Source organism: Oncorhynchus clarkii, chromosome 12 (genome assembly GCF_045791955.1).
Source record: "Oncorhynchus clarkii lewisi isolate Uvic-CL-2024 chromosome 12, UVic_Ocla_1.0, whole genome shotgun sequence".
NCBI classification, from domain to species: domain Eukaryota; kingdom Metazoa; phylum Chordata; class Actinopteri; order Salmoniformes; family Salmonidae; genus Oncorhynchus; species Oncorhynchus clarkii.
In genome coordinates this window covers 25,812,793-25,838,428 of record NC_092158.1, presented here as the reverse complement: position 1 = coordinate 25,838,428, position 25,636 = coordinate 25,812,793, and the positions used below count along the sequence as shown (strand labels likewise).

The 25,636-nt window shown below is 43.5% G+C and overlaps 1 protein-coding gene across 2 annotated transcripts in view; it reads left to right on the top strand.

The window, feature by feature from the left end:
- LOC139422925 (seizure protein 6-like) overlaps window positions 1-25,636 on the top strand; it is a 231,464-nt gene that overhangs the window by 110,176 nt on the left and 95,652 nt on the right. For both annotated transcript variants that reach the window (XM_071174402.1, XM_071174401.1), the window contains exons 2-3: window positions 11,043-11,792; window positions 12,341-12,480. In XM_071174402.1, the coding sequence (XP_071030503.1) occupies window positions 11,043-11,792; window positions 12,341-12,480 (890 nt within the window). The remainder of the gene's footprint in view (window positions 1-11,042; window positions 11,793-12,340; window positions 12,481-25,636) is intronic.

Genomic DNA, 25,636 nt, shown 5'->3' with positions numbered 1-25,636 from the left:
TAAAGTTTGCCACAAGCCACCTGGGAGACACACCAAACATGTGGAAGAAGGTGCTCTGGTCAGATGAAACCAAAATGGAACTTTTTGGCAACAATGCAAAACGTTATGTTTGGCGTAAAAGCAACACAGTTCATCACCCTGAACACACCATCCCCACTGTCAAACAAGGTGGTGGCAGCATCATGGTTTGGGCCTGCTTTTCTTCAGCAGGGACAGGGAAGATGGTTAAAATTGATGGGAAGATGGATGGAGCCAAATACAGGACCATTCTGGAAGAAAACTTGATGGAGTCTGCAAAAGACCTGAGACTGGGACAGAGATATGTCTTCCAACAAGACAATGATCCAAAACATAAAGCAAAATCTAGAATGGAATGGTTCAAAAATAAACATATCCAGGTGTTAGAATGGCCAAGTCAAAGTCCAGACCTGAATCCAATCGAGAATCTGTGGAAAGAACTGAAAACTGCTGTTCACAAATGCTCTCCATCCAACCTCACTGAGCTCGAGCTGTTTTGCAAGGAGGAATGGGAAAAAATGTCAGTCTCTCGATGTGCAAAACTGATAGAGACATACCCCAAGCGACTTACAGCTGTAATCGCAGCAAAAGGTGGCGCTACAAAGTATTAACTTAAGGGGGCGAATAATTTTGCACGCCCAATTTTTCAGTTTTTGATTTGTTAAAAAAGTTTGAAATATCCAATAAATGTCGTTCCACTTCATGATTGTGTCCCACTTGTTGATGATTCTTCACAAAAAAATGTATATCTTTATGTTTGAAGCCTGAAATGTGGCAAAAGGTTGCAAAGTTCAAGGGGGCCGAATACTTTCGCAAGGCACTGTATCTGATATTGGCAGAAAGCTTAAATTTGTGTTAATCTAACTGCACTGTCCAATTTACAATAGCTATTACAATGAAAGAATGCCATGCTATTGTTTGAGGAGAGTACACAGTTATGAACTTAAATGTATTAATAAACTAATTAGGCACATTTGAGCTTGGTCCCATGTTTCCTGAGCTGAAATAAAAGATCCCAAAAATGTTCCATACACACAAAAAAAAGCATTTGTCTCAAAATCTGTGCACAAATTAGTTTACACCCCTGTTGGTGAGCATATTCCATCCACCTGACAGGTGTGGAATATCAAGAAGCTGATTGAACAGCATGATCATTACATAGATGCACCTTCTTCTGGGGACAATAAAAGGCCACTCTAAAATGTGCAGTTTTGTCACTTCAATGCCACAGATGTCTCAAGTTTTGAAGGGGCGTGCAATTGGCATGCTGACTGCAGAAATGTCCACCACAGCTGTTGGCAGAGAACTTAATGTTAATTTCTCTACCATAAGCCGCCTCCAATGTTGTTTTAGAGAATTTGGCGGTTCGTCCAACCGGCCTCACAACCACAGACCACATGTAACCACGGCAGCCCAGGACCCTCACATCTCCCAGACAGCTGATGAGACTGTGGGGTTTCACAACCAAATAATTTCTGCACAAACCGTCAGAAACCATCTCAGGGAAGCTCATCTGCATGCTCGTTGTCCTCACCAGGGTCTCAACCTGACTACAGTTCGGTGTTGTAACTGACTTCAGCGGGCAAATATTCACCTTCGATGGCCACTGGCAATCTGGAGAAGTGTTTTATGAATCCCGGTTTTAAGTGTACCGGGCAGATGGCAGACAGCATGTATGACTTCGTGTGGGCGTTGGGCAGATGGCAGACCGCATGTATGACGTCGTGTGGGCGTTGGGCAAACTGCACCACCCTCTGGAGAGCCCTGCGATTGCGGGCGGTGCAGTTGCCGTCTCAGGCGGTGATACAGCCCGACAGGATGCTCTCAATTGTGCATCTGTAAAATGTTGTGAGGGACTTAGGGGCCAAGACTAATTTCTTCAGCCTCCTGAGGTTGAAGAGGAGCTGTTGCGCCTTCTTCACCCCCGCTGTTTGTTCACCCCGCTGTCTGTTTGGTTGGGACATTTCAAATTGTCAGTGATGTTTACGCAGAGAAACATTAAGCTTTTCACCTTCTCCACTGCAGTCCCGTCGATGTGGATAGGGCCGTGCTCCCTCTTCTGTTTCCTGAAGTCCACGATCAGCTCCTTCGTTTTGTTGATATTGAGGGAGAGGTTATTTCCTGGCACCACTCTGCCTGGGCTCGTCTCCTCCCTGTAGGCTGTTTCGTCATTGTTGCCAATCAGTCCTACTACTGTTGTGTCGTCTGCAAACTTGCCATGCAGTCATTGGTAAACAGTGAGTACAGGAGGGGGCTGAGCACGCACCCTAGTGGGGCCCCTGTGTTTAGGATCAGTGTAGTGGAGGTGTGTACCATGGTGGCGGTGGGGTTATAGTATGGGCAGGCATGAGCTATGGACAACGAACACAATTGCATTTTATTGATGGCAATTTGAATGTGACGAGATCCTGAAGGCCCATTGTCATGCCAATCATCCGCCACCATAACGTTATGTTTCAGCATGATAATGCACGGCCCCATGTCGCAAGGATCTGTACACAATTCCTTCCATGGCCTGCAAACGCACCAGACATGTCACCCATTGAGCATGTTTGGGGTGCTCTGGATCGACGTGTACGACAGCGTGTTCCAGTTCCCGCCAATATCCAGCAACTTCGCACAGCCATTGAAGAGGAGTGGGACAACATTCCACAGATTACAATCAAATGCCTAATCAATTCTATGCAAAGGAGATGTATCGCACTGCATGAGCCATGTGAAATTTATTAAAATTGACTGATTTCATTATATGTACTGTAACTTAGTAAAATATTTTATATTGCTGCATGTTGTGTTTATATTTTGATCTGCACCAGATTCATGCACTTAGACATGAACATGCCATTTTGGGTGACAGAACTCATTAGAATAATACCCAGCGTGCTGTGCAATCATACATTTGTACATTTACATTTTGGTCATTTAGCAAACACTTTTATCAAGAGTGACTTCAGTCAGTGCATTCAACTAAGGTAGATAAATCACCACAAGTAAAAAATATATAATGTTAAATATAACCGTTACTGAGAATGTCGTTATAGGTAAACTGATCTGTTCCTTAGTTCTTTGTGGTTTAAGTCTTGCTGGTTTAGGCAATGGTGAAAAAACTTATAGGTTGTTAATTGAAAATAATACTTTTGACTGTGAGGATGTGTATTATTCATATACTAGTTAGGATGAATGCAACTCAAAAAGGTTTTCAGTTGGTAGAGAATGGCATTTGCAATGCCATGGATGTGGGTTTGATTCCCACTGGGGACCAGTACAAAAGTGTATGCACTCACTACTGTAAGTTTCTCTGGATAAGGGTCTGTTAAATGATTCAAATGTAATAAGATTTTGGAGGTACTTGTTCTAATCAAATTGAAACACGATTACCTGAAAACATTTTGTCAATCTGACATAATTTCTAATTATTATTTCTCAATTCAATAGTCTTTCAGTAGCACAATTCAATTAAATAGATCCAAATACATTTGTGTACTTAATTATTTCTGCCCCGAGGCCAGATGTTTACCCTTGAAATCTAATTTTCTTTCATTTGATCCTGAAATGACTCCCTTACCAGGAAACACATTCATACATTGCAAATGTGAAATTGAATCAAAATTAGCTCTGAAAATCAGATTGGTCTCAGCATTTGCAGCAGCACTGCCTCCCCCATCATTCCCAGACAGTAGACAGATATGTCATTGTAGCATTTGCTGAAGCAAAGAGGCAGAGTGCTTTTACCACTGCCACAGTGTGTGCAGTAATAAAAGTTTGATTGCACCATTCAAGAGGCAGAGTGAACAATTTCTTTACAAAGCCTCTATACGGTTGACAGAGAGCTGACACATAGTATTACATTTTACCGACAGACTCAACAGTCATTAATCTTCCTGGGTGACAGAAGAAATTCAAAGGCCTTTTGATGTTCCGAGATGGAAGGGGAACATTTCCTTGTAGCCTTATTATGTCACAACAGGAGCAGCCCAAGCTGCTCTTAAAAGCAAACTAAACACATTTGACATCTCACACAAACTAGAGAGGATAAAAGACGTAAAGGAAGATCTCCATAAAGTATCACTGAATACATCAGCCTCCCTCCCCCCACATAGTTAGCATAGGTAGTATCTATGGGAAAGGATGACGCTAAATGAATATTTCTGAAATGATTGCAAGCAGACAACTGGAAACTATGCGAGAGGCATTCGTTATTTTGTTTTTCCATAATCATCTCTCTTTCTGAGTTGGGGTGTCATGTAGCTAATAATCAGAGCATTGCAGTAAAAGACTGCACCTTTTCAAATCTCTTTCTCCTGATCTCTCGCTCTCTTTCTCTCTACAGTCTACCCGGTCTTCCCAACACATCTCTCCTTCTCTATTTCTCACTCTCTGTGTGAACAGAAGGTACATGGAGAGAGGCCAATGACCGTGCAGCCCCTACCCTTCAGTGTTTATATTGAGTGAGAGTGGAGAGCGGAGAGCGCTGAGGGGAGAGTGGAGAGTAGGAGTTGAGCCTCAGGTTAAACTAATAGGGTTTCTCATGCTCAAATCAATGATCAGGGAAACATTACCCAGTGAGGACAGGCTGGAGACCTCACCATGGTTATAATAGACAAGTCATAGGCGCTTTACTAACTGATGCTATTCACAAGTGTTAAGATCCTAACGGGATGTTTAAAACAGTTGTTTCATGCCATACGTAGCTTACAATGTTCTCAATCCACTATCAACCCAGTATCAGAGTAGAGATACATTGCAAAATGAGCAGCTGTAAAATGACACACAATACTAACTAACCTCTCAGTGGCTTCTCTATTTGCATATGGTGCATGCGAGTAGTGATCCATGGTGGTGGTTTTAGTTAAGGAGAGTATGGCTCATTACGTCCATCTTCTATAGCCTGTTTAACATTGTCCTCCAGGGCCAGACTTTGTGATTTGAAGGCCCCAGTGAGAAGCCAGTTTTATGGGTTTTATAGAAAATACTTGTAATTTAACTGTGAAAAGGTATTACCTTTTAATGTTCAATGAACATGTGCAATGAACACAACCATCTAATATTCCAAAATCTGCATATTTTCCTACCAGTGGTGTGTTTCCTCCAAACGGACTTGTTGCAGATAAAAATCAGTGTATGATGACGTAGTGCACACAAAATGTGCTTTTTCACGTTTTCATGTACCGAATAAAAATCTAAAGTTCAATGTGTTACCATTGCATGTTCGACTCTACTGGTAGTTTTGTGCCTACTCTGGTCTTGGCACTCGTGCGCTAGCCAACCACTCTCAGGTAGCCTACAGTGCAGGTAGGGTAGTCTATATGATGAGGGTTTATTATGGATCTGCGAGAATATCTGTATTTTTCAAACAGCAGTCAAGCATCGATCATCATGTCACCAGAATAAGACCCTTGATATTTATTGCAAAGGAGCATCAAACTCATCACAGTGCCTTTTCACCACCCTGTGAAGTTCATCATAACTTATTGCATCTGTAGCCTAATAAACTGCATGGTTTCCCAAGTCGTAGTGGGAGGACCACACACCATATCCTCGCGTGACTCCAAGTTCACTTCTTTTTTTCCCTATTTTTTTCGAATTTTACCCCCTTTTTCTCCCCAATTTCACGTATGCAATTGTTAGTAGCTACTATCTTGTCTCATCGCTACAACTCCCGTACGGGCTCAGGAGAGACGAAAGTTGAAAGTCATGCGTAATCCGATGCACAACCCAACCAAGCCGCACTGCTTTTTAACACAGCGCGCATCCAACCCGGAAGCCAGACGCACCAATGTGTCGGAGGAAACACCGTGCACCGTGCACCTGGCCGCCACAGGAGTCGCTGGTGTGGGATGAGACGAGGATATCCCTACCGGCCAAACCCTCCCTAACCCGGACGACGCTAGGCCAATTGTGCGTCGCCCCACGGACCTCCCGGTCGCGGCCGGTTACGACAGAGTCTGGGCACGAACCCAGAGCCTCTGGTGGCACAGCTGGCACTGCAGTATAGCAAGTTCACTTCAACATGTTAGTATTATATAAATATTTGCGCATAAAGGTGTTTCCACTGCCATTCCTCGCATAATACATTTTACTGACACAAAAAGATCCCACCATGTCAAACAAATAAATTATCTATAGGCATTTATAAACTTCCGGTTTCCATCACAACTGCCTTGATATTTTCTTGTACCGTATGCCTTTACTCGCATTAAAAACTGTGGATGGAAATGTGGTTGGTGTCAAACAAATAACTTGAAAATGCAGGTAACCTTCGCACGTTCATCCAAAATAATTATTAACAAGTTGGCGCCGATAGAGATGGCAGTTTTGCTTCTAGTCCTTAGGAAACTGTGCAGTATTTTGTTTTTCTGTATTATTTCTTACATTGTTAGCCCAGAAAACCTTAAGTGTTATTTCATACAGCCGGGAAGAACTTTTGGATATCAGAGAGACGTCAACTTACCAGCACAACCAGCACTACACCCAGGAATACAACTTTCCCAAAGTGGATTCTTTGTATGCACCTCCCAGGGCATTTGAACTGATTCCAGAGGCTGACTCAAAACAACGCCGTCAGAGGAGAGGGTGCGGTATTACTTTCTAATGTCCAGTCCCTAGTTAACAAAGTCAATGAAATTAGGACAAGAGTTGCTTTCCAAAGAGATAGCCGGGATTGTAACAAACTCTGTTTCACGGAGACATGGCTAGCTGGGGACATGCTGTCGGAGTCCGTACAGCCAAAGGGATTTTCAGTGCACCGCACCAACAGGAACAAATATCTCTCTGCTAAGAAGAAGGCTGGGGGTGTATCTTTCATGATTAACGACTCATGCTGTAATTGTAACAACATACAAGAACTCAAGTCCTTTTGTTCACCTTACCTAGAATTCCTCATAATCAAATGCCGACCGTATTATCTCCCAAGAGAACTCTCCTCGGTTATCGTCACAGCCGTGTATGTCCCCCCCGCAAGCGGATACCAAGACGGCCCTCAAGGAACTTCACTGGACTTTATGCAAACTGGAAACCATACAGTATATCCTGAGGCTGCATTTATTGTAGCTGGGGATTTTAACAAAGCCAATTTGAGGACAAGGCTATCTAAATTCTATCAGCATATCGATTGCAGTACACGAGTGAGTAACACACTCGACCACTGCTACTCTAACTTCCACAATGCATACAAGGTTCTTCCCCGCCCTCCTTTTGGAAAATCTGACCATGACTCCATCTTGTTGCTCCCCTCCAATAGGCAGAAACTAAAACAGGAAGCGCCGGTGCTTAGGTCTTTCCAATGCTGGTCTGACCAATCGGATTCCACGCTTCAAGATTGCTTCGATCATGTGGACTGGGATATGTTCCGGGTAGCCTCAGAAAATAACATTGACATATACGCTGACTCGGCGAGCGAGTTTATAAGGAAGTGTATAGGAGATGTTGTACCCACTGTGACTATTAAAACCTTCCCTATCCAGAAACCGTGGATTGATGGCAGCATTGACGCGAAACTGAAAGCACGCATTTAATCATAGCAAGGCGACTGTAAACATGACCAAATACAAACAGTGTAGTTATTCCCTCTGTAAGGCAATCAAACAAGCAAGAGACAAGGTGGAGTCGCAATTCAACGGCTCAAACACAACGTATGTGACAGGGTCTACAGACAATCACGGATTACAAAAAGAAAACAAGCACCGTTGCGGACATCAACGTCATGCTCCCAGACAAATTAATAAACAACATCTTTGAGCGCTTTGAGGACAATACAGTGCCACCGACATGGCCTGTACCAAAGATATTGGGCTCTCCTTCTCCGTGGCCGACGTGAGTAAAACATTTAAACGTGCTAACCCTCACAAGGCTGCCGGCCCTGATGACATCCCTAGCTGCGTACTCAGAGCATGCACAGATCAGCTGGCTGGTGTGTTTACAGACATATTCAATCAATCCCTGTCCCAACATAATAGCAAAAGTTTTTCTAATGATCAATTAGCCTTCTAAAATGATAAACCTGGATTAGCTAAAACAACATGCCATTGGAACACAGGAGTGATGGTTGCTGATAATGGGCCTCTGTATGCCTATGATATTCCATAAAAAACCTGCCGTTTCCAGCTACGATAGTCATTTACAACATTAAAAATGTCTACACTGAATTTTTGATCAATTTGATGTTATTTTAATGGACAATTTTTTTTGCTTTTCTTTCAAAAACAAGGACATTTCTAAGTGACCCCAAACTTTTGAACGGTAGTGTATATACAGTGCCTTGCGAAAGTATTCGGCCCCCTTGAACTTTGCGACCTTTTGCCACATTTCAGGCTTCAAACATAAAGATATAAAACTGTATTTTTTTGTGAAGAATCATCAACAAGTGGGACACAATCATGAAGTGGAACGACATTTATTGGATATTTCAAACTTTTTTAACAAAACAAAAACTGAAAAATTGGGCGTGCAAAATTATTCAGCCGATTACAGCTGTAAGTCGCTTGGGGTATGTCTCTATCAGTTTTGCACATCGAGAGACTGACATTTTTTCCCATTCCTCCTTGCAAAACAGCTCGAGCTCAGTGAGGTTGGATGGAGAGCATTTGTGAACAGCAGTTTTCAGTTCTTTCCACAGATTCTCGATTGGATTCAGGTCTGGACTTTGACTTGGCCATTCTAACACCTGGATATGTTTATTTTTGAACCATTCCATTGTAGATTTTGCTTTATGTTTTGGATCATTGTCTTGTTGGAAGACAAATCTCCGTCCCAGTCTCAGGTCTTTTGCAGACTCCATCAGGTTTTCTTCCAGAATGGTCCTGTATTTGGCTCCATCCATCTTCCCATCAATTTTAACCATCTTCCCTGTCCCTGCTGAAGAAAAGCAGGCCCAAACCATGATGCTGCCACCACCATGTTTGACAGTGGGGATGGTGTGTTCAGGGTGATGAGCTGTGTTGCTTTTACGCCAAACATAACGTTTTGCATTGTTGCCAAAAAGTTCCATTTTGGTTTCATCTGACCAGAGCACCTTCTTCCACATGTTTGGTGTGTCTCCCAGGTGGCTTGTGGCAAACTTTAAACAACACTTTTTATGGATATCTTTAAGAAATGGTTTTCTTCTTGCCACTCTTCCATAAAGGTCAGATTTGTGCAATATACGACTGATTGTTGTCCTATGGACAGAGTCTCCCACCTCAGCTGTAGATCTCTGCAGTTCATCCAGAGTGATCATGGGCCTCTTGGCTGCATCTCTGATCAGTCTTCTCCTTGTATGAGCTGAAAGTGTAGAGGGACGGCCAGGTCTTGGTAGATTTGCAGTGGTCTGATACTCCTTCCATTTCAATATTATCGCTTGCACAGTGCTCCTTGGGATGTTTAAAGCTTGGAAAATCTTTTTTGTATCCAAATCCGGCTTTAAACTTCTTCACAACAGTATCTCGGACCTGCCTGGTGTGTTCCTTGTTCTTCATGATGCTCTCTGCGCTTTTAACGGACCTCTGAGACTATCACAGTGCAGGTGCATTTATACGGAGACTTGATTACACACAGGTGGATTGTATTTATCATCATTAGTCATTTAGGTCAACATTGGATCATTCAGAGATCCTCACTGAACTTCTGGAGAGAGTTTGCTGCACTGAAAGTAAAAGGGCTGAATAATTTTGCACGCCCAATTTTTCAGTTTTTGATTTGTTAAAAAATTTTGAAATATCCAATAAATGTCGTTCCACTTCATGATTGTGTCCCACTTGTTGTTGATTCTTCACAAAAAAATACAGTTTTATATCTTTATGTTTGAAGCCTGAAATGTGGCAAAAGGTCGCAAAGTTCAAGGGGGCCGAATACTTTCGCAAGGCACTGTATCATACCAATTGCGGGGACCTGTTTTGGCTCATGAGCACTAGTTTCAAAACTACTGTCTGAAATGATACTACTTTAAAACTATTGGAGCATCACTTTAAGGAGTGTGGATTAAGCAGTGTGTCTGTGTGTGTGTGCACACTAGGGGTAATCTACATCCTGAAAGTCATCCTACCCTTCAGCTGGAGTCTGTCCTTTAGAAAACTTGTGTATTTTGATATTTTATCCCAGAAGTCAGATGAATATTTCTCAATTTTCTTGACTCTTTTTGGCTGTGATTGCAGCGCTTGTCTTCGATAATGAACACTCCTGCTGACATGCTGCAGGCTTCACAGTGCAGACTGTCATTATTAATCTGTCACATAACTATTTAAAGGCCTCCCATATACTAATGGAGATAAATGTAGAAGAGATGAAAGACAGTCATGTTGTTGCTCATAATTCACCCTGAGAGACATCCTCTGGTGTCTTTTGACACTAAAGTTGTCATTCTGGCAAAATAAAGCCACTTTCAAAAGCACCGATAATTTTCCTCTATAATTCTTGAGAGCAAGTAGACTGAACACTGGTTTTGGCTTCTTATAGAAATACTGTATGAGAGCAATTTGGAGCTTTCATCATCAGCCCTCCCCTTCTTGAATTTAGCACCCATACCCCGGGGCTTCCTGATTACATTTCAACTGCTGCAGGTGGGAATAATTACTCTCTAAGGCTCAGCCATTATTATATTTGGTAATCATCACGAGAAATTCAGAGCAAAATCTTTACTTTGGATAATTGGAGGAAGGAGGAATAAAGGTATTCAAATGAATCATCAAAGGGTTGTCATGAGGGGTTTTTCCTAAAGGGCCTCATGACAATATGTCTACAGTGGTAGTTAATTCATCTGGGTTTTTATTGTTCACTAGCCACTGCACTTAACCTTCTATCTAACATGATATCCATTCATAATGCTCCTTAGATCCTGGTAAGTGACAGTCCCTAGCCCTAGACTAAAGAACAGATTTAGCAATTACAGCAGAGCCATATATCATGTATCCAATTTAGATTTTTGTAGTAAAAAAAAACTATTTTCTATGCAATGTTAAATTTAGGAATCATGTTCTCTGGTATTTGTTGTCTTCTGGTATGCTCTAATATCTCTATGTTGTCTGTGTGTCTCTCTCCATTGTCTTCTCTAGAAAATGTCAATGCTGTGGACCAGAGAAGAGTGGAGTCAGACAGCGGAGCCTTTACACACTCCCCCACACAGGACTCAGCGAGTGAGATCAACCATTTCACCACAGCATCCACCATGAACGCCCTCCATGAACACCTGCTCACTAAAAACTTCCAGGGGGACCAGCAGTTCTTCACAGACCATGGAGATGTGGCAGGACATCCTACAATGCCTGGCTCTGTTTCCACTCTTGAGGCAGGAGACGCTTCGACTCGCCTCGTGCAACATGAGGACACCCCTGCCTTCTCTGACATAGCCACTACTGCCACGGTGGCTGCCACAACCCCCCTCACCAGCTCTGCTCCTACAACCCCGGGGCTACTGGTGAGCATGGCTCAGAAGGACAAGCCAGCCGAGGACAAGGCCAGGGAGGCAGAGAAGGTGACAGTGACCACAGACTCCCTGACCACCAATGTAGTGGCAAATACTGCCCCTACAGTCAGTGGCCGCAGACCCAATGTCCCCCCCTCCCCGAATGGAAGTCTCAATAGTCAGAGGGCAGTTGTCATGGAGACCACCGTGGCACCCCCTGTGCTGACCACCTCAGTGAGGGTGGAGAAAGGGGAGTCCGAGGAACCAGGGGTAAAGAACAGGAAAGGCCCTGGCATCCAGCTCACCAAACTGACCGCAGCATCCACAGGAGAGGTGGATGAGGGAACCACCACCACAACCATCATCACAACCACCACCATTACCACCATGCAGACACCAGGTACCTTCTATTTCTATTGGTCTCATATGAATATAGAGCGAAACTAGAAGTATGTAAATCCAGTTGCATCTAATTGGCAAATGCAGCTTTTCTGTAATGACGATGGCTTAGGAGAAGCAGCATTAATACAGGAATCATCAAATCACTTAACCTATCAACCTAACTGCCTCTCACTAACAGTGTTTAGTCAGACTTTAGTCAGAGTTTTGTACAGCCAGGCAGGAACAGCATCTGAGAGGCCTAGTCAGTGTTCCTCATCCTTCCATGGTGACTTCTCCCATTAATCCGGCACCCAGGATCACGAAGCTGATCATGCATCAAACCGATATGCCAAGGCTGGCTCCACCTGATCTGTGCTGCCTGGCTGTCCTGTCCAGTGGGTCTAGATGGCTGAGGGGCTGTGTGATAGCCGGGCCATGGCTGTGAGGCAGAAAACCTGGGGAGTTAATGAGGGGGTTAGAGGGCCACTGAAACACAGATGGGCTGTCAGAAAGGGATCAGTCACCTGGGAAGAGGGATCAATTGTATTTCTCTCTCTTCTGTGCCAGGTCCCTGCACTGTGAATTTCACTGACCCAGAGGGTCACATTGAGATTCCACAGCTGCATTCCTCAGCTTCGTCGCCTGACCCTGGAGCGGACTGCACCTACGTGCTGACCGTCTACCTGGGATACGGGATTGAAGTACAGGTCAGTGAAGACAGGATACTATCTATGTTGTCCCTTTTATGGGGTTCACACTTCTCAATGTTTTAATGAAAGCTTGCTCAGTGTAAACGTTAATGGCAATGATAGGAGGGCTGTTATGTGCAGCTGTTTTTTGCAGCTGTGTTGCTGGACACGTTGTTTCAGCCCCACAGTCCGCTCTCACTCTTTCTTCCCTACCTTAATTTAATCTAATTATCTACGGAATAATCATGGCTGTCGCTAGAGCCAGCGGCTTTGATGAAGTGCGTTGCACCTTTATGCCATTTTCAGAAGCCCAAACGTATCCGTTGGAATCTCAAACCAACAGAACACTTCAGCTTGCTCATGAAGCAAATACCAACATCTATGAATTTCTGCCATTACAAAGCCTGGAGCTTCAGATGACTTCAAAGGAAAATAGGATTTAAAAAATAAACTGTGCTTCCTGTTTAGCAAGTGTCTTTCTTGTGACCGAGCAACTTCAAAATAAAACCATCATAGTCGATCCTGAAAATGTTCTCTTGGAATGGTTCGGGAACAAAAAAAATCAGCAGGGCTCTTGTTTGCTTGTTGTGGTTCTATCCATTCATGTGGAACTTGTTATCCTTGTGCTGTCACGTCAACAGTCCCACCACAATCAATACAGAGACGGAACCAGGGACACCACTGCATAGTGAAATGTTTAGTCAGATGTCATTTCATAATTCATCTATTTAGACACAATGGCCAACAATTTTTTTTATGAAAGCATAGTTAAAAGATAAACCCAGAGTTCCATTTGCTAGCAGGCATTCAGAGGGCCCTTACTTTGTATGCATCTCTTTCACTGGTCTTTGGCTGCAACCAATCAGTGTTTATCTATGGAAGCAGGCATCATTCATTACTTTCTCCAGGGAAGGGATGGTGCATCTTCTTCCCCCACCAAAAATAATAAGTTACTTTTAGAAGTTATATTTATGTATGTGGAGCCTACATTAGAATGGGTCAAAAAGCATTTAGATTAATTTCTTTTCCCAGACATTATTCAAGAAACAAATACAGTATATACACCTACTGTATTGCATCAACTGTAATATCCATATGGTCATTTCTGTATTGAAGTAGCTTCATTGATTGATTGTAAAATATAAAATCTGTTTCTCTTCACAGTCCCCATTGTGCCATAAGGTGTTCCTTTATCTGTTTTTTGAATCTGGTTTGATTGCTAGCATGAATAACCTGGGGTGGCAGAGTTCCTTGCAGCCATGTCTCTATTTAATACTGTGCGTTTCCCAGCTTCTGTTCTGGACCTGGGGACTGTGAAGAGACCTCTGGCTGTATGTCTTGTGTGTCAACTACTTGCACAGACAGTTCAGTACCTTCAACACATCAACACCTCGCACAAAGACCAATAATGATGCAGTCAATCTCTCCTCAACTTTGAGCCAGGAAAGATTGACATGTATGTTACTGACATCTAAGTGCAATACGTGCTACTCTGTTCTGGAACAACTGCAATTTACCTACAGTATGTCCCTCTTTGCCGCACATGACCACCAACTGGACAGTAGTCCAAGTGCGACAAACCTAGGCCTGTAGGACCTGTCTGGTTGGCAGATGTCAAGAAAGCATAGCAACGCCTTACCATGGACAGACCTTGTCCCATTTTAGCAGTTTAAACACTTCTGGGAGATTCTGGAGCGGACCCTGAGACAGTGTTTTCCATCACTATCAACAAAACACCAAATTATGGAATTTCTTGTTGAAGAATGATGTCGCATCCCTTCAATAGAGTTCCAGACACTTGTAGAATCTATACCAAGGTGCATTGAAGCTGTTCTGGCGGTGTTATGTTGGTGTTTCCTTTATTTTGGCAGTTACACATATTTCACAATATATTCATCATACATTGCATGATGCAATACAAACTGTGCATTTTATATCATTCATATAATTTTGTCTCATGTAAATGGACCAATTTGAATTCATAGTAAACTGCTTTAGCTATAGTTGCATTCTGTTGCAGTTTCCAGTAATTGTTTAGTCTCTGGTGGTGTTCCTTGTACCTGGTTCAGTAGCCATGACTGTAGTAGTGTATTTTCTATGACTTCAGGCTCGATTCAATCCGTATCGCAGATGTATCGCGGAATTTTAAAGTATTTAAAGTATTTTTTCTTAAGTAAGTCATTTTTGGGGGTATCTGTACTTTACGATTTATATTTTTGACAACTTGTACTTCACTACATTCCTAAGGAAAATAATGTACTTTTTACTCCATACATTTTCTCTGACACACAAAAGTACTTGTTACATTTCAAATGCTTAGCATGACAGGAAAACAGCACTTCTCACGAGAACATCCCTGGTCATCCCTACTGCCTCTGGTCTGGTGGACTCACTAAACACAAAGTGCTTCATTTGTAAATTAAGTCTGAGTGTTGGAGTGTGCCCCTGGTTATCTGTAAATTTAAAGAAGAAAATTGTGGGGTCTGGTTTGTTTAATATAAAGAATGTGAAATGATTACTACTTCTACTTTTGATGCTTAAGTATATTTAAAACCAAATTATTTTAGACTTTTACTAAAGTAGGATTTTGCTGGGTGACTTTCACTTTTACTTGATTCATTTTCTATTAAGGTATCTTAACTTTTACTCAAGTATGAAAATTGGGTACTTTTCCCACCACTGTAGGTAGATTGACATTTAAAAGGCAATGTTCCTGCGTTCGCGGAGACTGCATTCACGGTAAACTCTGCATGTGTCGGCTCAATTTCCTTTGCATTTTAATGTAGATTTTCCTGATATTTCCACGATACGGATTGAATCCAGTCCTAAATCAGAAAAACAAGAGTTGACATTGAATACATTTAGTCTAAATTGTTCACAAAGCAATCATCCCCTCTTGATTACACACACACAATCAAAACAATCTTTCAATTAGCAAAATATTTTAGAACATGCTTTTTCTAAAGAGAATGTGGCACTGCCCCTGTAGGTGAATGAAAGTCTGTGGCATTCCTAATAAATTGTCTCCTGCAATGGACAGAGTAATGATATTTTTCCCCTTCAGCTGAAAATTGGCCATCACAAACCACCAATTACTTATCTAGAAGTATATTGGGATGCTGTCCATTACGACTTAAAATTGCTACTGTATGTTCGATTTTTGTCCTTCAGATCATGGCTAAACCACTAATTGTCTCCAGGGCCACATAGTATGCTGTTGGTCTTTGTCTACCTTTGAATTGTGTGGGCTGAAAGTCACCCTGCTTGTTTCTCTTGGTGAAAACTAATTGAAAAGTAACTTTATGAAAACCTTCAGAGCCCTTTGAATACCAGGACTGATAGGTCCATTTTTCACTCAATGATGTCTACAATTCACGCATGTCACAATACCCTATCAGCTATGCAGTAGACTCCGAGATGAAGTGATAACCTACATTAAATTCAGCCACGATTAGAAAGGTCACTGTTAAAAAGGCTCATGGCATGTTGCCTGAACACAGTGAAATGGTCTGGTGAATAAATACAATTTCACTACATTGTATCTATGTACAGTATATCACAAAAGTGAGTACACACCTCACATTTTTGTAAATATTTGAGTATATCTTTTCATGTGACAACACTGAAGAAATTACACTTTGCTATAATGTAAAGTAGTGAGTGTACAGCTTGTATAACAGTGTAAATGTGCTGTCCCCTCAACATAACTCAACACACAGCCATTAAGGTCTAAACCACCAAGTAATTATGGCCAAACAGTTCTATTTTTGTTTCATCAGACCAGAGGACATTTCTCCAAAAAGTACGATCTTTGTCCCCATATGCAGTTGTAAACCGTAGTCTGACTTTTTTATGGTTGTTTTGGAGCAGTGGCTTCCTCCTTGCTGAGCGGCCTTTCAGGTTATGTCGTTTTACTGTGGATATAGATACTTTTGTACCCGTTTCCTCCAGCATCTTCACAAGGTCCTTTGCTGTTGTTCTGCGATTGATTTACACTTTTCGCACCTAAGTACGTACATCTCTGGGAGACAGAATGCGTCTTTATATATATATATATATATATATATATATATATTTATTTATTACACACACTTTTTTTTATCAAAGGTACACAGACTGGAGTGGGTGTCCTCTCCCTCAGAAACACCCCTCATCTCCACTTGAAAAGGTTTCTCATTCAATTATGTACATTTGGAAAATTGAGTCACCAATCCAGCCTCTACAGCTCTTTTCATCATCAGTGTTCCTTGTGAAAGAGATCAGAAAGGATCTATCATGTGGAGCCCAGGAGTTCTCCTCCTCCTCTCACCAGGCCAGGTGTCATGCTCACAATCACACAGATGACATCTCTTTGACTTTTATCTTCTTACAAAAGTATTTCACAGTGCCTTGTAAATGCAAGGCTATTATTAGGAGAGTCTCCAGCTAGTTGTCGGGAATTAAGTGCATTGGACATCCTCCTCCATCTTGAGGAAGGGATTGGGACATCAGATTTGATCAGTGCCTCAGGGATCTAAACTTCTGTGTAACATATACTTAAACCAATTAGCCTGTGTATGCCCAAACACAAGCTATGATTCAGGAAGTGAGCCCTGCTTAGAGCTATGTGTTAGCATCTCACATACAATGGAAATAGATAAAGCAAATCAACTATGACTTCAGATAACTACACGAAACAATCAGTACTGACTTTCGAGGCTATTGGGTTGCCAACAGAGGAATGAAGCCTGTGTAAGGACAGCTTAAGTTCACGTCCTAGCCTCAGCTTGGCAGGAGACACTCCGGTGGGGGAGTGGTGAGCAGCTCTGTAGTGTAGCAGAGTTTGCGACAAGGATTCGGTGAAGGAGAAAACATGAACGAAGTGAGCTCAGTTTGTTTTTCAGAGTTTTATTGAACCTCTCCACCCATTTGGCCCGTGTGTTTTCTTATATGCTTGATCCTCTATTTTTATTTAACTTGGCAAGTCAGTTAAGAACAAATTATTATTTACAATGACGACCTACCCAGGCCAAACCCAGATGACACTGGGCCAATTGTGTGCTGCCCTACGGGACTCCTAATCATGGCCAGATGTGATGCAGCCTGGATTCGAACCAGGGACTGCAGTGACGCCTCTTGCACTGAGATGCAGTGCTTGAGACCGCTGCGTCATTCGGGAGCTCTTGCTTTGGATTAAAGAGTTGAACTCGTCCGAGACCAGCTGAGGGCTGTTGTCCTTTATCTTGGCCAGGTCGCAGTTGTAAATGAGAACTTGTTCTCAACTGGCCTACCTGGTTAAATAAAGGTGAAATAAAAAATATAAAAAAATAGATTATACATTGGTTACTAACATGATGCAATGAAAAGTCCTTAGTGGACTAAACCGATTTGACGACTTGTTACACAATGAAAAGGGGGGGGGGGGGGGGGGGGGGAGAACGGGAGAAGAAGAGACAAGGGAATTCAACTATCGTACATTCAGTTGAATAATACACTCACCATAAATATGGATATTTAGCACCCCAACAACCGCTCATTCGGATTTAGAAATGCAACACATTTAATCTTGTATGTCTTTGTCATCGCTCTGTTGAAATCAACCGGTCCATCTATGGAGAGTAATTCTTCAGAAGCCTACATCGCATTAAATTACATTACAAAATAGTAATGAATTTGACAAGATTGTTCTTTAAATAGCCACGGACCATTCCAAATGTTTGGATTACAGAAATATTGTTTCATTATCCAATTTTGGATGTTACAGTACTACAAAATCTCAGTTGTAACAAAGGGTTTTTAAACTTCCATTTCTGCAGAGTGGGAGACAGAGTTCCTGTAAGGTATTTATGACCGTCATAAAATGGCCAACTTCACCCCTCCCCTCTCTGGTGGGAGAGAAGGGGGCTCTCTCTGATCCTCATCCAGGAGGGAAAGTCATGACAATAGGGTCGTTGACTCATTCTTCAAACAGCTCCTTGAGCGACACGGTCTTGGAGAGGTGAGTGTAGGAGCTGGATGAGATCCTCCTATGAGTAAACGTGGGTACAGGTGGAGTTTGGGGGAACTGAGTGTGAAAGGAGGTCGGCCACAACATTGTCCATGCCTGGTGTGAGCTGCAGCTCAAAGTTATACTTCTGGAGGCGGTCTAACCAGCAGTACATATGAAGGGTGTTGTGACCCGACCCAGCGGTAAACATCAAGGCTTTGAGGGCCTGTTGGTCGGTGCGCATGGTGAAAGAATGTCTGTAGAGGTAAATAAGCAATCGGTCACAGGCCCAGACACATGACAGTGCCTCCCTCTCTCCAACGGAGTACTTCTGTTCGATTGGGCTCAATACCATCCTGGAGCTGAGGGAGCTCCCACTGCTGTGGCTGATGCAGCACAGGTGACCAGAGTTGGACTGGTGAGGTCAAAGTTGGCCAAGACAGGTCAAATCAAATTGTATTTGTCACATGCGTCAAAGGTAAGTCAGGCGACAGGTAAGTCAAGGTAATTTGTAAAGTGACTGTGCATTGATAATAAACAGAGAGGAGCAGCATTGTAAAAAAAAGGGTGAGGCATATAAATAGTCGGGGTGGCCATTTGGTTATCGTTCAGCAGTCTTATGGCTTGGGGGTAGAAGCTGTGAAGGATCCTTTTGGTCCAATACTTGTCGCTCCGGTACCGCTTGCCGTGAGATAGCAGAGAGAACAGTCTATGACTTGGGTGACTGGAGTCTTTAACCATTTTTTGGGCCTTCCACTGGCACCGCCTTGTATATAGGTCCTGGATGTCAGGAAGCTTGGCCCCAGTGATGTACTGGGTCGTATGCACTACCCTCTGTATCCTTATGGTCAGATACCGAGTAGTTGCCATACCAGGCGGTGATGCAACCGGTCAGGATGCTCTCGATGGTGCAGCTGTAGAGCTTTTTGAGGATAGTGGGGACCCATGCCAAATCTTTTCAGTCTACTGAGGGGAAAAGGTGTTGTCGTGCCCTCTTCACAACTGTCTTGGTGTGTTTGGACCATGATAATTTGTTGGTGATGGGGACACCAAGGAACTTGAAACACTCGACCCGCTCCACTTCAGCCCTGTTGATGTTAATGGGGGCCTGGTTGGCTCTCCTTTTCCTATAGTTCACGATCAGCTCCTTTGTCTTGCTCACATTGAGGGAGAGGTTGTTGAATTGACACCACACTGCCAGGTCTCTGACCTCCTCCCTATAGGCTGTCTCATCATTGTTGGTAATCAGACCTACCACTGTTGTAGCAAACATTTTTATTTATTTTACTGTTATTTTACCAGGTAAGTTGACTGAGAACACATTCTCATTTACAGCAATGACCTGAGAAATAGTTATAGGGGAGAGGAGGGGGATGAATGAGACAATTGTAAGCTGGGGATGATTAGGTGACCATGATGGTATGAGGGACAGCTTGGGAATTTAGCCAGGACACCGGGGTTAACACCCATACTCTTACGATAAGTGCCATGGGATCTTTAATGTCATCAGTCAGGACACCTGTTTAACTTCCTACCCGAAAGACAGCACCCCACACAGGGCATTGGGGCATTGGGACATTTTTTTAGACCAGAGGAAAGAGTGCCTCCTACTGGCACTCCAACACCACTTCCAGCAGAATCTGGCCTCCAATCCAGGGATTGACCAGAACTTAATGATGCTGTTGGAGTCATGCTTAGCAAGTCAGTTATTTAACTAGGCCAGTCCGTAAATAAAAATAAACTATGACAGCCTACCCCGGCCAAACCCAGACGACACTGGGCCAATTGTGCGCCGCTCTGTGGGACTCCCAATGACGGTCAGATGTGATCCTTGAACCAGGGACTATAGTGATGCCTCTTGCACTTTGATGAAGTGCCTTAGACCGCTGTGCCACTCGGGAGCCCAAAGAGTAGTTCCCTGACTGGGAATCGAACCCAGGCCGCGGCGATGAGCGTGCCGAATCCTAACCACTAGACAGGGAACAGAGAGTACAGGAGGGGACTAAGCACGCACCCCTGAGGGGCCCCAGCGTTGAGGATCAGTGTGGCAGATGTGTTGTTACTAACCCTTACCACCTGGGGCGGCCCATCAGGAAATCCAGGATCCAGTTGCAGAGGGAGGTGTTTAGTCCCAGGGTCCTTAGCTTAGTGAGGAGTTTTGTGGGCACTATGGTGTTGAACACTGAGCTGTAGTCAATGAACAGCATTCTCATGTACGTGTTCCTTTTGTACAGGTCGGAAAGATCAGTGTGGAGTGCGATTGAGATTGCGTCATCTGTGGGGCGGTATGCAAATTGGAGTGGGTCAAGCGTTTACAGCATGATGGTGTTGATCAGCAGTTATTTGAGAGAGTGGACAGCATGTGCACAGCCGGGTGTTGTAACCCGTCGTTCCCAGAAATTAGGCGAGTTGAGCAGCAGCAGATGTCCGTTCCAGGACACAATGGATGGGTTCCACGTTTGACTGCAGCGGTGAGAGAGAGTCCTCGGGCTGACATGCGGAACCCAATGAATTCGATCTCTGGCACTCAATGTTGAGTGTAAGGTTGTGTTGACTGAGCACTGTGAAGACTGCTTGCAGACGTTCATCATGGACATCAATGTTGGGTTTACGCTGTCAGAGCACCTACGCCATTGAAAAGGCTTAGCCACTATTGGACAACAAAGATATCCCCAGGCTGGTGTCCAGACCTAAGATATTAGTGCCCTGCTTTGTGATGTGGAAGAGGAACTGAGTGAGGGCCTTCTTGCTAAACTGCACAGGTGAGTGTATAAGGCAGACGACATCAATCACTGAGTGCCTATATCCGTACAGGTTAAGGCTGGGCTAGAGGGGTAGGAGGGACAAGAACTGCTCATAGATGGCCATGTTGAGGAGCAACACTTTTGCTCCTGTGTCTAGAACGAGAGGAATACATGAATCACCTGTATGGAAAACAAGTGGAAAACCCAGCCGGTGACAGGAGGGGGCGTGGCCGCAGGGCATGACCCAGACTGGTTTGATCCAATTGCGTGAACGACAAGAGGGGGTGTGTTTGTGGGGCATAATACCGCTGGGTTTAATACCCAGCCTGGAGTAAGCCCATATTATCAATAACAGCAGGGGGTGTGTCCATGTAGCGTTAGTGTTGATGCACGGGGGGCTGGTGCTGACCTACACCACTTTGCAAAATTGTTTGGTTTCTGGACATCGTCTTCAGAAGAGCGGGGCAGTAAAGGGTACGCATATTTTTTTTATTTAACAAAGAACAAATTCTTATTCACAATGACGGCCTACCCCGGCCAATTGTGCACCGCCCATAGGACTCCCAAACACAGCCAGATGTGATACAGCCTGGATTTGAACCAGTGATGCCTCTTACACTGAGATGCAGTGCCTTAGACCACTGCACCACTCCAGAGCCCATTGTGCTATTGGAACCACAGTTGGCACACCATTGACGTGTCTAGGGTCTCATTAACTGCACTGAGTCACTCATCAGAGTGAGAGCTACAGTCTGAAAACTGAGACTCCTGCACAGCTTAAACAGACACTCATGTGTCTGTGCCTCAGAGATCTTAGTTGCACAGTGAGCTGCTGATTTCACTTGGGAAGCTTTGACTACAGGTTTTGCTAAAGTCAGATAATCATCTTCAAAGAGAAGCCTCTCCCAAACAAGTGAGCTTACGATTATTTCAAATATCTGGGCCCTTATGTAGCAAGCTAAGGTGACAGCAATGCATGCCAGGAATGTTTCCCAGATGATTTTAATTAAAAATCATAGTGTACGAACAATTTTAAAGCCTCAAAGGTTAAGATCAGCCAATCAACTTTTAAAATGAGTTATTTCTAGCCACAGCAGTCAACAGTAGGTAGCTGTTTAGCTTTCTAGCATATTCACAAATTTGTTTGTAAACAATTAACAAGGTAGCTGACTACCACATGGTATTGTTAAACTGTAGCTAGCAAGCAACAAGATATGCCAAATAAGTCTAAAAACCACTGGAGAGCAAGTAAATTTGATTTGACCTTTCAGACAAGTCGCATGGCCAGGAATTAGATTTGTATCTGACTTCAAACCACGTACCAATGTGGTTTGAAATGGGACTTGAAATATCCGATTCAATGTGCTTTTTGGCTGTTCAGACTGCAGAAAAGAGCAGATTCTAATTGGATATTTAAATACAAAAAAAACATAAATCGAGTAATTTCAAACTGCCAATGTGAACAAGGCTTTTGATATCCAAACTAAAGACAGGACTGCGCTAGCACTTTAAGATCAGAGACGCACTGAATTACTGACTCACCCATAACAAGCTTGCTGCTGAAAATGCAGTCTCTTCAGAAGCACACTGTTTCGTAGTGAAATGTCCATCAGAAATGTCAACAGCTTTATCATGTGTGCGCTTCCCAGAGTGTTTGGAAGATGCGCAACCCCTCAGTGCTGAGGCAGTGAAAAAGAATGGACCTTTTCCTCTCAGAGCTGTTTGATAAGAAAAACTTCAGCCTGTTTTGGTGGGGTGGAGTTTTGGGCTTCCATGGTGACACCAAGCGGTAAATTAGTTAATTGACCAATACGAAAGAGAGTTACAAACCTTTCTTCTAATAACAGCTGATTTTCTGTTTTCCCTTCCCCACTCAAACCACACCCAGACAGTCCTATAAGTAATTGGAGGTCAGAATGGGCTTCAGGATGTATAGTTGGAAATTTAGAATATCTGATGTTGCATTCTACTGTTTACGTCTAGGTAAACCAGCTATTCCATTATTTGTTTTTCTGACTCAACTTTTTGGGGCTTATGTAAATCATCAGCCTAAGAAAATGTGTCATGATTAGTTTTAGGCTTACCACAAACACAAATGGTAATGAATTATTAATGTTTACTTGCTTATTCTTTTGCCTTTCCTGCTAAAATATCCCCACATTACCACTTCCTTGGCATTTCTAATACTCCAAACTAACACCTGATTTACTATACTCCAACACCTAATTTACTAGCATAGAATATTCAGACTTTAAAATGTGTGAGCTTTGTCAGCCCTGCGCTGGAGGGCTAAGATACGTTTAGATGTAGGGTGTTTGTTTGTTTGTCTGTTTTTCTCCTGCTATCTTCAGTCGATGTGCCCTTGAGCATGGCACTTAACCCTAATTCGACCAAGGTCACCGTTGATAAGGGGTCCCCCACCCTCATATTTTTTTTTTTGGGGGGGGGGGGGGTCTGATAGTCAAACAAATCACTTCAAAAAGTAGGTTACCGTCACACATTCATCCAAAACAATTCCAGCACCCGAACAATGCACCTTGCACCCAACAACTTTCTTTTAATTCACAAGTAGCTGAAACTCTCTCACTTGAGAATGCACCCTCTGTCTTACTATGTGTAGCCCATGTATCTGATGTTGTCTGGTCAAAAAGAGTATGACATGCCGCACTCTTTTTGGACAGACAGCATCAGATACATGGGCTACACATACATATCCTCTGCCTCGACGACGATGGCAGTATTATCAGCAGTTAACTTAAGCAATTGTTCTGTTAAATTTAAATCTTTTTTTTTTTTCTTATCTCTGCCCCACTCTGGAAACACCTAATTGCTGCATCTTAATTTCAATTAAAGTCACGTTTGCAATCATATCACGTGAAACAATGCACGGGAACTCGATTACTTGTACTATAATTTTTTGTAATGCCCATCTCACGAGGCCCCTTGATGATGTGAGGCCTGAGGCAATTGCCTCTTCTGTGTAATGGTAAGTCTGCGACTATGTGTAGTGGAGTATACAGAATGAAAGGCTGGTGCTGGAGAGCATGCTGGAGAGCTCTTTATCAACACAGATCACTGAGAAATACTGCCTGATGGGAGGACTATGACCATGTGAGATGCAACTGGACCAAACGCACCGATTGAATCACCCACTGAGAATTGGGTAATATTTGGTAGATACGTTGATCAATGAGATTCCAACCTATTTTCACCCACTCAAAAAGTTTGTTAAATTCCCAATGTGTTATCACTGTGCTTTCAACCACCTAAAAGCACAACCAAATTCCAATGGATAATCAATGTCAGATGTTTTGTTTATTTATACACCAGCAATGTGTTATTGCTGTGCTTCATCTAATAGCACAACCAAATGATCTGGATCAAATCAAATCAAATCAAATCAAATGTATTTATATAGCCCTTCGTACATCAGCTGATATCTCAAAGTGCTGTACAGAAACCCAGCCTAAAACCCCAAACAGCAAGCAATGCAGGTGTAGAAGCACGGTGGCTAGGAAAAACTCCCTAGAAAGGCCAAAACCTAGGAAGAAACCTAGAGAGGAACCAGGCTATGTGGGGTGGCCAGTCCTCTTCTGGCTGTGCCAGGTGGAAATTATAACAGAACATGGCCAAGATGTTCAAATGTTCATAAATGACCAGCATGGTCGAATAATAATAGGGCAGAACAGTTGAAACTGGAGCAGCAGCACGGTCAGGTGGACTGGGGACAGCAAGGAGTCATCATGTCAGGTAGTCCTGGGGCATGGTCCTAGGGCTCAGGTCAGTTGAAACTGGAGCAGCAGCACGGCCAGGTGGACTGGGGACAGCAAGGAGTCATCATGTCAGGTAGTCATGGGGCATGGTCCTAGGGCTCAGGTCCTCCGAGAGAGAGAAAGAAAGAGAGAAGGAGAGAATTAGAGAACGCACACTTAGATTCACACAGGACACCGAATAGGACAGGAGAAGTACTCCAGATATAACAAACTGACCCCAGCCCCCCGACACATAAACTACTGCAGCATAAATACTGGAGGCTGAGACAGGAGGGGTCAAGAGACACTGTGGCCCCATCCGAGGACACCCCCGGACAGGGCCAAACAGGAAGGATATAACCCCACCCACTTTTCCAAAGCACAGCCCCCACACCACTAGAGGGACATCTTCAACCACCAACTTACCATCCTGAGACAGGGCTGAGTATAGCCCACAAAGATCTCCGCCATGGCACAACCCAAGGGGGGGCGCCAACCCAGACAGGATGACCACATCAGTGAATCAACCCACTCAGGTGCCGCACCACTTCCAGGGACGGCATGAGAGAGCCCCAGTAAGCCAGTGACTCAGCCCCTGTAATAGGGTTAGAGGCAGAGAATCCCAGTGGAAAGAGGTCAGGCAGAGACAGCAAGGGCGGTTCGTTGCTCCAGAGCCTTTCCGTTCACCTTCCCACTCCTGGGCCAGACTACAT